The sequence below is a fragment of the Pelophylax lessonae genome (assembly GCF_965119305.1).
Source record: "Pelophylax lessonae genome assembly, chromosome: 1".
NCBI lineage: Eukaryota > Metazoa > Chordata > Amphibia > Anura > Ranidae > Pelophylax > Pelophylax lessonae.
Window position 1 is genome coordinate 234,782,660 of NC_138768.1, and position 13,438 is coordinate 234,796,097.

The following is a 13,438-nucleotide window of genomic DNA, read 5'->3' on the forward strand; positions in this document are numbered from 1 at the left end:
TCTTACCGCTCTTCCCAATTTATTGCAGGAGTTCCGCGTCTAAGAGTCTCTGTCGTGCTATAAGATCAATCAAACTAAATCTGAAGCGCTGGCGGTGGCGCTGTCGCCCGCTCTCTCCACTCTTCTTAAGGCTGACTTCCCTTTTAGGTGGGGGTCGTCCCATATTCAATATTTGGGGATTTCTCTCCCGAACAGCCTGGATAAAATCTTTGACTGCAATTTTCCTCCTCTGATAGCCCGCATTCAGAAAGATTTGGATGAGTGGCGCTCTGGCAGGTTTTCTTGGTTTGGACGTAGCAATATTATTAAAATGAATGTGATGCCCCGCCTGCTATATGTGCTCCAGGCACTGCCTGTGGCAATCCTGTTCTCCTTCCTCAAGAGGGTGAATCGACTGTTCCAGGAGTTTCTCTGGATTAGAGGCCCCCCTCGTTTGGCCTTACGCATCCTTTGCATGCCTAAATTGAGTGGCGACATGGCTTTGCCAGACGCAGTACTATATTATGAGGCATGTCACATGTCCCGTCCCCTAGATTGGTACCGCCATGGCTCCCTGAAGCAGTGGGTTCGGATGGAGCGACATTCGGTCGGTTCTCCCCCCGAGTCTTCTTTATGGAATCCTTCTCCAGTTTCCGGGGAGTTGTCCGCTCACCCGACCATTGGCCCCACTTTGGCTGTGGGCAGGCGGCTGTGTCACGGGGCCAGTTAGCTACTCTACCGTCTCCCCTCCTCCCGGTGATCGACAATCCGGACTTCTCGCCGGGGGTCGATCAACTTGGCTTTAGCTCCCTGAAGGCCGCCGGATGCTACCAGGCTCGCCACTTTGTACGTGCTAGGGAATGGACCTCCAGATCTCTCCTGAACTCAGACGCTACCTTTTCTGCTTTGTCCTTCTGACAAAAGGTTCAACCTACTCATTTTCTATAGTCTCTGCCTCCGGCACATCTGTTCACCAGACGTCTCACTTATTTTGAGGAGCTATGTTCTGATCTCTCTCCGTTGCGGCATACGATCTCCCTGGTCTATAGGGCTCTGGTCACACCTGAGGCACCCTTCCGACCCCTGTACATTGCGCATTGGGAAAGGGATCTCAACCTGACTTTCACGGACTACCATGTCGAACGACTGCTGTTTTTCGCATATAAAACCTCACTATGCTCTCGATATCAGGAAGTGGGCTACAAAAGCCTAACCCGATGGCACTACACCCCGATGAAACTTCATCAGATGTTCCCGGCCTGTCCTGACACATGTTGGAGATGCGGCGAGGAGGTTGGTTCCTATCTCCATGTCTTCTGGTCCTGCGATCGGTTGCGGCCCTTTTGGGCATCGGTACTTCGCATCGCTCAGAAATTTACGTATCATACCCTTACGCTGGACCCGGCCCTCTTCCTTCTCCATCATAACGAGTTCCTGAGGGCATCTTATCGGAAATGACTCCTACCGCTTCTGTTTACGGCTGCTAAGAGTTGCGTCCCCCCTCTTTGGAAACAGACTCAGCCCCCTACCGTAGCTATGTGGCTACGTAAAGTGACATGTCTCAATGAAATGGAAGACCCGGTAGCGACAGAGCATGGAACTAGGGACAACATTTTTGAAGCGCTGGTACTACTGGCATGAATTCACATCTACGGCGGAATATCAAGATTTATTAGCCTGATGGCGGATGTGGCGCGGGGGCGGGCTGTCCCCCGTCCCCCCCTTACTGCCTCCCTTCTGCTCCCCCACTTCTTCATATTCCCTCTACTAATCCCATTCTGCTCTATCTCTGGATTACGGGGATTGGGCTTTCTTTCTATGCTGTCTCGTTAACATTTTGACTTATCTCTTGGGCATGTTTTTCTCTTTTTCTGTTTGCTCCTCCTCTTGAAGAGAATACGCATATCGGTCCCCTCAGTGGCCACTGTAATGCCTCTTGACTGTCTGGGTGTTTCCCCCATGCACCTGTAGCCGGCCATGTGATGGATGCCGGTGGGTGCCAGGAACTCAGTAGAGCTGTCTTTTACACCCATTGGTTCCTAATATGCATTGTACTTATCACCGTGGTTAGCACTCAGGGGTTTGCTTGTTTGTTCTAAGCTATATCACGATGGTCAATTCCACGTTACAGTCAATTTATTGATTAATAGTTTACATTCTGATATTGGACTGTTTTGTATATATCTATTTTTTCGATACTTCTCTTTGTATTTCTCTGGGAGACGTGTTACATGCCTTTATGTTTCATTCAATAAAAGAATTTATAAAAAAAAAAAAAAATAGAGCTGTATAAAACAAAAACTGTGTCTTCATTTCTGGCTGCACAACAACAAAATGTGACTGTTTTAAAGGGGGTGATACTTTTCTATACCCACTGTATTATGCAGTGAATGAATTTCATTTTTACAGATGAGGGATTTCTTAATATTGGTTGTGTAGAAATATAGGTTTGTTAAAATACGTAACTAGTATGAGATTTTGATTTTAGATTTCACATATACACATGATGTATTTTTTACATTTATTTTGAGATTTGGGAGCTCTGCACTTATAGTTTTATTTACAATTGTATACTTGCAAACAGAAAACTTGAAAGCCAGCCCCAAACAAACCCAAGGAATAAGCCTTAGGGCTAGAAGAAGGGCTCTCCGCACCTGAGTGGCAAAGAGGCAAACTACCCAAGGACCCCCCAGTATGCACAATCAACCACCCATTGAGGAAGTGGGTGCACACGCTAATGCAGAAGAGTTTGCAGAGGGGTTAGCTGTTCTTTTTTTTAGACCGATAGAGCTTTCTTTTGGTGATATCCAATCCCCACTTTTCTATATAAATGAAAAAATACCCATAAGTTTGCAAATAAATAATCTTTCATTATAAATTTAGACACACACACACACACACACACACACACACTATATTCCCAAAAGTATTGGGACGCCTGCCTTTACACGCACATTAACTTTAATGACATCCCAGTCTTAGTCTGAAGGGTTCGTTATTGAGATGGCCCACCCTTTGCCGTTATTACAGCTGCAACTCTTCTGGGAAGGCTATCCACAAGATTCAGGAGTGTGTCTATGGGAATGTTTGACCATTCTTCCAGAAGCGCATCGGTGAGGTCAGGCACTGATGTGGACAAGAAGGCTTGGCCCGCAGTCTCCGCTCTAATTTATCCCAAAGGTGTTTTTTCGGGTTGAGTTTAGGACCCTGTGCAGGCCAGTCAAGTTCCTCCACCCCAAACTCGCTCTTCCATGTCTTTATGGACCTTGCTTTGCGCACCGTGTATAAAAGCATAGTGACTGACACCTCTGGGTAGGTGATCAGGTTTTTTTTTTTTAACACTGATTATTACATTATTAATCACTGTATAAGCAATCACTTTTACTATTTGAATTGCAGCCATTCATGTGCCATTGTGTACAATTGTGATAGCCGTGGCGGGCCACAGCTGTCACATGGTTCATATCCACTGTGATAGGCCCTATATCAGGCGATCACTATGACCAATCACAGAGATTATCACAATAGTACACAATGGCTAGGAATAGTCGCCGTTGTTTACAACTGACATGTGATCCATGCGTTTGGGCACGGCGATTGCATGGCACCAGGGCTGTGCACATCGAGTCACAAATTCTGCAGTTGTGCAGCCCCTGGGTGCGCAAATGGGGGGGGGGGGGTGTCATCTGACGTCCACCCAAGATAGTAGTGAAGGGAGAAGGGTGGGATTTATCTAACTCTTCAGACCAACTACATTGAAGCCTTACATGGCATTATGTATTATCATTTAAAGTGCAGGGTTGAAAAGACGACAACCCTTGAAGGGAATGCTATTTGGATAAGTCATCAGCATCCCGGGGGTACAACTAGAGTGCTTTGTGCATCTGTGTGAACATCAGACCCATGTGGGACATAAGCTAGGACTGCTTGTACCAATACATCACAATAGAAGTATAGGGCTGCACATATTTGTGCTACACGCTTCATAAAAAGGGGGTTTACCCCAGTGTCAAAGGACAGAGGGCAGAACTAGCCAGTTCAAACTAGGACATAGCGAGGGAATCTAGCTGCCTGCCCATGAAACCCTTAAAAAGGTAAGCACGCCTTCTACCCGTCTAGTGGTGTTCCAGATAAAGTGAAACTAAAGGTTAATTTTTATTTTTCCTTAAAATAAAAAAAAGATGTTATACTTATCTGCTCTGTGCAACAGTATTGCAACTCCTCTTTAACAGTCCCCCCTATTGGTGCGGTCAACTCCTAAGAGGGTACTCATGCACGCATGCTCCCGAGTCACGTTGTGTGCGTTCATGCAGTAACATAGTTTGAAAAAAAGACATCAGTTCATCCAGTTCAACCTATGATGTGTTTGCGGTTAACCGTACATTGTATACCCCTGTATGTTGTGGTCTTTAAGGTGCCCATTTAATAGTTTTTTGAAACTATCGATGCTCCCTGCTGATACGACTGCTTATGGAAGAGAATTCCACATCCTTACTGCTCTGACAGTGAAGAACCCCTTACGTATTTTAAGGTTAAACCGTTTTTTCCTCTAGTTTTAGTGAGTGGCCACGTGTCTTATTGTATTCCCTTTCTCTGAAAAGTTTGTTCCTTGTGCTAGGGTCGCCAGTACAGTATTTGTACATAGATATCATATCCCCCTCAATCGTCTCTTCTCCAGAGAGAATAAGTTCAGTGCTTGTAGTCTTTCCTCATAGGCGATGCCCTCCATTCCCCTAATTATTTTTGTTGCTCTTCTCTGGACTCTCTCCAGTTCCAGCACATCCTTCCTGAGGACCGGTGCCCAGAACTGGACAGCATACTCCAGATGTGGCTGGACCAGAGTCTTGTAGAGTGGGAGAATAATCTCTTTATTTCTGGAGTGAATCCCCTTTTTATACATGCCAGTATTCTGTTGGCTTTGCTTGCAGCGGCTTGGCATTGCATGCCACTGCCAAGCCTGTTGTCTTCCAGTACCCCCAGGTCCTTTTCCATCCTAGACTCACCCAGAGGTCCCCCCGCCCATCCCCCCCCCCCCCGGTGAGTAGCTTGCTTTCGTGTTTCTGATGCCCAAGTGCATTACTTTACATTTTTCAACATTAAACCTCATCTGCCATGTAGTTGCCCGCCCCATTATTATGTTCAGATCCGCTTGTAAGGTTTCCACATCCCGCATAGAAGATATTGGCATGCTTAGTTTAGTATCATCCGCAAATACTGAGATTGTACTCGATATCCCCTCCTCTACATCATTTATGAATAAATTAAACAGGATTGGCCCCAGGACAGAACCTTGGGGGACCCCACTTTCCACACCCACCCAATCCGAGTATTCCCCATTAATCACCACCCTCTGGACTCTCCCCTGGAGCCAGTTCTCTATCCAGGTACTCACCCTATGGTCCATACCTACCTTCCTTAGTTTGTACAGTAAGCGTTTGTGGGGAACGGTGTCAAAGGCCTTTGCAAAGTCCAGATACACCACATCCACAGGCTTACCTTTATCTAGGTGGCAGCTCACTTCATCGTAGAAGGTTAATAGATTGGCAAGAACGATTTTTCATGAATCCATGCTGATTACTACTAATAATACCGTTTTCATTACTAAAGTCTTGTATGTGGTCCCTTAACATCCCCTCCAAAATCTTGCAGACTACTGATGTTTGGCAAACCGGCCTATAGTTACCCGGGATATATTTCAGCCCTTTTTTAAATATTGGTATCACGTTGCCTGTAGACTATCCTTAAAGATCAAGAATAATGGTCTGGCAATAACCTGGCTGAGCTCTTTAAGAACCCTCAGGTGCAAGCCATCTGATTTATTTATGTTAAGTTTCTCTAGTTTAGTTGTTAAGTTTATCTTCTGTTAGCCATGGCGGTACTTCCTGAGGTGTATTGTTTAGTATAGCCTTACAAGCTGGATAAGTGTAGCCCCCCGATTCTTTTGTGAAGACTGAAGAGAAGAAATTATTTAACACTTCCGCCTTTTCTCTGTCCTCTGTGGCCATATCCTTTGTCGTCTTTTATGGGGCCAATGTGTTCTGGCCTCGCTTTCTTACTGTTTATATACTTAAAGAATTTCTTGGGGTTCTTTTTACTCTCTTCCGCTATATGTCTCTCGTGTTCTATTTTAGCCGCCTTGATTTCGTCTTTACATTTCTTATTACACTCTTTGTAATGCTTGAATGCTGCCAATGACCCCTCAGTCTTATATTTTTTGAAGGCCTTTTCTTTAGTTTTAATATGCATTTTTATGGTGGAGTTTAGCCACCCAGGGTTGAGTTTTGCTCTTTTAAACTTATTTCCCTTTGGAATGCACTGTAACATTCCTTTGTTTAGTATTCTCTTGAAGCACTCCCATTTTTCCTCCGTGTTCTTTGTTCCCAGGGTTCTATCTCATTTGATATTTTCTAGCAGAGAGCGCAGTTTTGGGAAATTGGCTCTTTTGAAATTCAGTGTCCTTATATTACCCTTGTGTTTCCTATTACTATGATTAATACTGAAACTAATTGACCTATGGTCACTGTTTCCTAAGTTGCCCCGTATCTCTAGATCCGTGAGCAGGTCTGTATTGTTGGTAATCAGTAGGTCAAGTACCGCATTGTTTCCTTTCGGTGCGTTCACCATCTGACCCATGAAATTGTCCTGCAAAACATTTAGGAACTGCCGAGCCTTGGCTGAATGCGCAGTTCCTTTTGCCCAGTCAATATCTGGATAATTAAAGTCCCCCATTATAATGACATTTCCCATCCTTGCTGCCAATCCTATCTGTAAAAGGAGGTCCGCCTCCCCCTCCTCCCTCTGGTTAGGGGGCCTATAGCATACGCCCAATATTACCTTCCCTATAGTGCCTTCCCTTTTAAGTTCTACCAATAGGGATTCCGCCTCGCCCATAGCTCCATTATTAAAATCATCCCTCATATTTACCTGTACACTGTTCTTAATATACAGACATACCCCTCCCCCTTTTTTACCTTCTCTATCCCTGCGATAAAGGGAATACCCCTGAATGGTCGCCATCCAATCATGAGAGTTGTCGAACCAAGTCTCTGTTATCCCCACAAAATCCAAGTCCTCCTCAAACATCAGCAGCTCCAGCTCTCCCATCTTGTTGGCCAGGCTTTTGGCATTGGTATACAAACCTCGTAATTCTGACCGGTTGCATATATCCTCGTTTGATGATGTTTTTAGGCTGCTCTTGTGATTTTTCCCCATACCAACCTTGGATTTAGGAGACCTGAACACCCTACCGCTAATGTCCCCATTTGTGCCCTCTGAATCTTGCTCCCCACTGGCTAATTCTACATTGACTAGTGAGAGGAGTCAGGTAAGTGTTTAGGAAGGTGGGTAGGTAGAACAGTTTGTAGGGCGTTTTCTACCTCAATGCAGGAAATGTGCCTGAAAGGTAAAAAACGTTTTGACTTTGTTACCACTTTAGGCTGGAATTCAGCAAATGCATGAAGAAAACAGGTGAAGGCCTTACAAATATGTAAAACAGACACCTGATGTTTAAAGGCCAAGGAGGCACCCACAGACCTAGTGGAGTGCCACCCTAACAGGGAAGGGAGGAAACCCTGTCCTTCAAGGAATGGATCTGTACAATGACCGGTCTTATCCTCCTTGTAATGATGGAATGATATCCAGGCAGCCCCCTCTAAGAACCTACCAGGAGGACAAAGTCAACTGCATTGCCTGAAAGAAGATGTAGCTGATAGATTAACCTGCATGAACCACATCTATAAAAATGAGCTGAAGCCTGTCTTTCATTTACTTCACAACAGAGTTATATACAGTGTGCTGTGATGCTTGTGTAGCAATATTTCCAGGGGCATTGGGCCCGATGTGGGTCTGCCATGATTACCGTTAACACCAACAGCACATTTAAGCAGATTGCCCAAGTGTGAGATCTGAGACAATGAACAGTCCGGCATCTTTGGTTGGTTTTGTTTATTTTATATGGTGATGAGAGAAAGGAATGAGTGAGATACTCCTCTGGCTCAACTAGGTACATATTGGAACACTTGGAGAAAAATGCCTTTAGGCGCTGGCTTGACACCGGCTGAATGCCGACCAACGCTTGCTGGCGCTTGTAAATACTGACTTTCTGTCACTGAACTGAAGACTGACTTCTGACACTCTGGTTAGCTCAAAAGTCCTTTACACTGCTTCCTCCAGTCCTTCCTGACTGAGGTAGCCACTTGTAGACACTGCTGCAACTCTCAACACTGTACACTTCAGGGCCCAACCGCTGGCACCCCCTTTACTCTTCAGGGTAAACAATGGCACCCCCTTTACTTTATTCCTGCACCGGCTAGCTAGCTCCTGGATCCCTCTGACCTTTTCCGGAGTGGTACCCTCTGACGAGGCAGACCCACAGGGGCAGTTTGCAGTACTCACAACTCGGAATGCTTTCCTGAAACTCGACCCCTATCAGCTCCGCTGGTCCTCAGCACATTGGATCCTCTCCTGCAGCTCAGCTCAGCCCTGTGTCCCCTCAGGCAAGCCGCCTGGGACACCAGATTCCTCTTGACTGGAGGAGAGACAGCCATCACCTCTCTCCTGGGACTCTGCTTCCCGCCAAATACGCTGCGTCATGTGCTCCCCTCAAACTTATACCCTCTCCCAGAATGCTGTGCGGTATAATCTGCCCTCCTGGGATAGATACAAGCCTGGGTATGCCATTGGCCGGGTTTCCTCCACTGTCCAATGAGAGCCCTCATTGGGACACAGTGGGGAGTCTCCCCAGTCTCAACGGCAACACCTGGGAACCATGACAACCTAGCTGAACAAAACATGGCCCTGCTGATAAGCAGACAAGGCCCACTATATTTTACCTAGCACCTACCTTGGAGGGTGCTACACTTGTATGCAATATCCATGATATATTTATTATGTGTTCCTAGTCAAACAGCATACAGTGCATTATCCGCTTTAAGACCGCCCACGGTACTTTAGCTGTTCAAAACATTGCTGTTACAGTGATAAATTAATCACAAGTTGAAGCTGTACTGCACTGGTGACAGTACGTAAAAAAAAAAAGAAAGAAAATAAATGTGGAAAACAAAAACACATTTTATTTAATTTCTTAATTTACCAAACAATAGTGACAAAAAATTTAAACCGCAAAAAACTTGCAATGCCTCTTACTAAATACCTTGGACTGTACTTTATCAAAAAGAGTAATTTGGGGGGGTATTTGCACCGTCCTGGCATTTTAAGGGCTTTATGAAATGAGAGGCTGTCAATACATCCGGACTGCCTCTCTTGGAAATGATCAGGTGTCGGTTAACATTGGGTCCGCTGGACCTGCTGATTGGCTCCCGCTGTGTCCAATCAAAGCAGGTCACCCGCGCCACGCATGCGCACCCCAGACCCAGGAATAAAGATGACGTACAGGTATGTGATTTTGCGCTGAAGGGCCGACTTGCTACGGTACATGTACGTGGGACGGTCCAAAAGCAGGTTAATATACTTATTGGGTTTTTTTTTTTTTTTAACCAAAGACATGTAGCAGAATACATTTTGGCCTAAATTTATGAAGAAATTTGATTTTGTTGGATATGTTTTATAACCAAAAGTAGAAATTAGAGTTTTGTTTTTTTCACAATTTTTGGTCTTGTATAGCAAAAAATAAAAAACCCAGTGGTGATCCACTACTACCAAAAGAAAGCTCTATTTGTGTGAAAAAAATTATATACATTTAATCTGCATAGTGTTGCATGACTCTGTAATCGCCAGGTAAAGTAGTGCAGTGCTGAATAGCCTGGCCTGGTTGTGAAGGGGGTAAAACCTTTTCCTAAGGTTAAGTGGTTAAAAAAATATTTCTTTCAGAGGTTTCAGGAGCAGGTGTCGTGGCTGACTGCGAGCATTTCTCCACTAGCTCAGCATGATCTGTCCCAATAGCTGGTTGGGAACTGGCTCAGTCCAGTTCTCATTAATACTCAATGGATAACCTAGCTCCTAAACCTTCTTCCAACCTGGGTGCACAAGTGGAACTACCCTTTAGGTTACCGCTTATGCATTATCCATTTGGGTTTGGGGGGGGGGGGAGGGGGAGAATATGGTCTTTGGATTTCTTTTCACACTTTAAAGAACCCCAAAACTATTTTCAATAAAAGGAATAAAAAATATCAAACTTCTAATCTATATAATATTTTCAATAAGAAGATACAGGCTTCTAAACATATACTCTACATTCATTTTACATTTTGATTGACCATGCGTTAGCATCTGGGAACATGGTAAAATGTAGGAACAGCGGATGCAGTTCATAGGGGGCTTATATTCCATCATTTGTCATCAGACTTACCCTTGCTTCATGGCTGTGGTTCTTCCAAAGGCCTTTAATCATTCCCTCTTTGGGACTGCTGTGAAATGATTCGAGGGTATACGGTATGTTCAAGATTTCAAACTCTGACAGGTAAATGCAGCACTTCAGGTAATACCTTAGGAGAATTGATATGATTAAAGATTACAAAAACAAAAAAAAAAAAAAAAACGCCTACTTGCAAATCAGAGTACTAATAGGGCTAGACTTTTGTACTGTAGGATGATGCCAATTAAATTAAAAGAAAACCTGTGGTGACACTGAGGCTGTTGGTGCTAACCTCCTTCTGAAAAGGCTAGATGACCGGCCTCTGGTTGCAATACATTCTGAGAAACTGCAACTTGCCCTATGTCAGTGAAACAAAATGCTTTGGGGTCACTAGATCAGCATAACATCTAAGGAAATAATAACGACCAAAAGAGGAGATTTGCAATTGCAGCTGCAATACTTTCTCAAGGTAGTTTTTCTTCAAGATGTAAAATTTGTTCAATAACAAGAAAGACAGGTGAGTAACTCCTCTGCCTCCGCTATCGCCTCACAACAAGCTATATTAGATCAGTTTTATTTCCATAGTAGACTGACAAATCAGAGGAGTAAGAGTAAAAGAGTAGTTATTCAATTCCCTTCTAAATACAACACATTTCTAATGGTACAGACAGATGCCACAATCAATCAGAACAAGCTCTTTGTAATGAAATACAACCATTTCCTAAGATGTAGACAATCACACCAGATAAAATATGGGATCTATGTTACAGACTACTTACTTTACTTGGCCCATAGGTTTTTTGACAAGTGACACTACAGTCTCTGTGTCAGCTAAATGGATCAAGCACTGTAAAGCTCTACTTCTGTGTGCAAATGTCAGTTTGTTCTCACCAATGGGCTGTAAAAGAGAAAGCTTTAATAACCAGGTTTCAGCCATAGTATATAAAAAGTTATATGCAAACATTGTCAAACACCATGTAGTGAACCAGCTATTTAGAAAGATCCAGATCAGTGACATTTGCTTGTGTCAACAGTACTGAAAAAATAAAAAATAAAAAAAGCAAAGTATTTGTAAACACTGAAGTAACCGCAAAATAAAAGTTAAAGTGGTTGTAAATCTCAGATATGAAATCTGCACTTGCCTCTCACACAGCACTAAGGCCAAGTTAACACTACCGTCAAAAGCAGGCATTTCATGAGCATTTTTGAAACTCCACGAATGTCTGTCAAAATTGTGTGAATTGCAGTGCCCAATGTTAACATGGGTTCATTAGTATTGCGTCAAAATTGACTCATGTGTCGTTTGCCAGGCTTTGCTGCTTTACAAATGCCTCCATTGTTGTCAATGTAATCATGCTGCAAACGCATCACAAACACCCTTATAGCATTTACAACGCATTTGAGACGCATTTAGAAAGCATTACTAGCCAAGATAATAATACAAAAATGTATACAATAAAAAAACAAGTGTCTGGCTAGCATTTAACACGACGCAAACACATAAAAAACACGCTGTTAACGCATCCTAATGCATTACAATAATGGGCATTCACATTTCTTTGCACGTCTAAACGAGCCCTAAGTTTACATTTTTCTCTGCTATCTAGTACCTATGTTATTAGCATAAGTCACTTCTGACAAGATTTCCTGACACCAGAAAAAGGGAGGGATTTTAAGCTGATAGCCTCAGCTCTGTTCATGTGTGCTGTGTAAAAGGGTGTGTGTCCCTTTGCCCCAATCAATTCACAGAGCTCTCCTCACTGAAATCTGCAGTATCATTTCAGATCCCGTCCCCTTTTTTCTGATAGCTCAGACAAGCTTCATAATACTGTACTTTGAAAGACTGTAGAGAAGATAATATTTCAGATAAACAGGTACAACTTATGTAGGAGGATTTTTTTCATCTTTGTGTATCACCTAAAGCTAGTCACTTCACTGGATATATTGAAGGGTTTTTTTAACAACTTTAAAGGGGCAGTTCACTCAAAAGTTATATCTTAGGGGTGGAGTCTGGGGAAAGCAGGCACCTTCTGGCCTTTAATACCTCTTGAGCAGGACTGCGGTGACATCTCCCTAGCCTAGTTTCTGGCTCAGTTCCTATCCAGTGTGCCCAAAGCTTACATGAACTGAGTAAATTAAAATAAAATAGGCTAATGTGTGACCTTATGTTTGTTATGTGTTTTTGTATATGTACACCTTAACATACATACAGAGTATTTACCCCAAAACCCCAAGCACCCTGACTGTACAACCTGGTCAAAATGCAAGCAGTGTCATCTACAGCAGATTATATATACAGTGGGTACGGAAAGTATTCAGACCCCCTTAAATTTTTCACTCTTTGTTATATTGCAGCCATTTGCTAAAATCATTTAAGTTCATTTCTCTTCCTCATGAATGTACACATAGCACCCCATACTGACAGAAAAACACAGAATTGTTGACATTGTTGCAGATTTATTAAAAAAGAAAAACTGAAATATCACATGGTCCTAAGTATTCAGACCCTTTGCTGTGACACTCATATATTTAACTCAGGTGCTTTCCATTTCTTCTGATCATCCTTGAGATGGTTCTACACCTTCATTTGAGTCCAGCTGTGTTTGATTATACTGATTGGACTTGATTAGGAAAGCCACACACCTGTCTATATAAGATCTTCCAGATCACAATGCATGTCAGAGCAAATGAGAATCATGAGGTCAAAGGAACTGCCTGAAGAGCTCAGAGACAGAATTGTGGCAAGGCACAGATCTGGCCAAGGTTACAAAAAGATTTCTGCTGCACTTAAGATTCCTAAGAGCACAGTGGCCTCCATAATCCTCAAATGGAAGACGTTGGGGACGACCAGAACCCTTCCTAGAGCTGGCCGTCCGGCCAAACTGAGCTATCGGGGGAGAAGAGCCTTGGTGAGAGAGGTAAAGAAGAACCCAAAGATCACTGTGGCTGAGCTCCAGAGATGCAGTCAGGAGATGGGAGAAAGTTGTAGAAAGTCAACCATCACTGCAGCCCTCCACCAGTCGGGGCTTTATGGCAGAGTGGCCCGACGGAAGCCTCTCCTCAGTGTAAGACACATGAAAGCCCGCATGGAGTTTGCTAAAAAAACACCTGAAGGACTCCAAGATGGTGAGAAATAAGATTCTCTGG

At 43.6% G+C, this 13,438-nt stretch overlaps 1 protein-coding gene across 1 annotated transcript in view; it reads right to left on the reverse strand.

Annotated features, from left to right (window-relative positions):
• Positions 1–13,438, reverse strand: part of KNTC1 (kinetochore associated 1) — a 792,142-nt gene that overhangs the window by 82,089 nt on the left and 696,615 nt on the right. Inside the window, exons 54-55 of the mRNA XM_082256649.1 lie at positions 11,071–11,189; positions 10,286–10,421 (exon numbers count right to left, since the gene is read on the reverse strand). Of these exons, the coding sequence (XP_082112775.1) occupies positions 10,286–10,421; positions 11,071–11,189 (255 nt within the window). The remainder of the gene's footprint in view (positions 1–10,285; positions 10,422–11,070; positions 11,190–13,438) is intronic.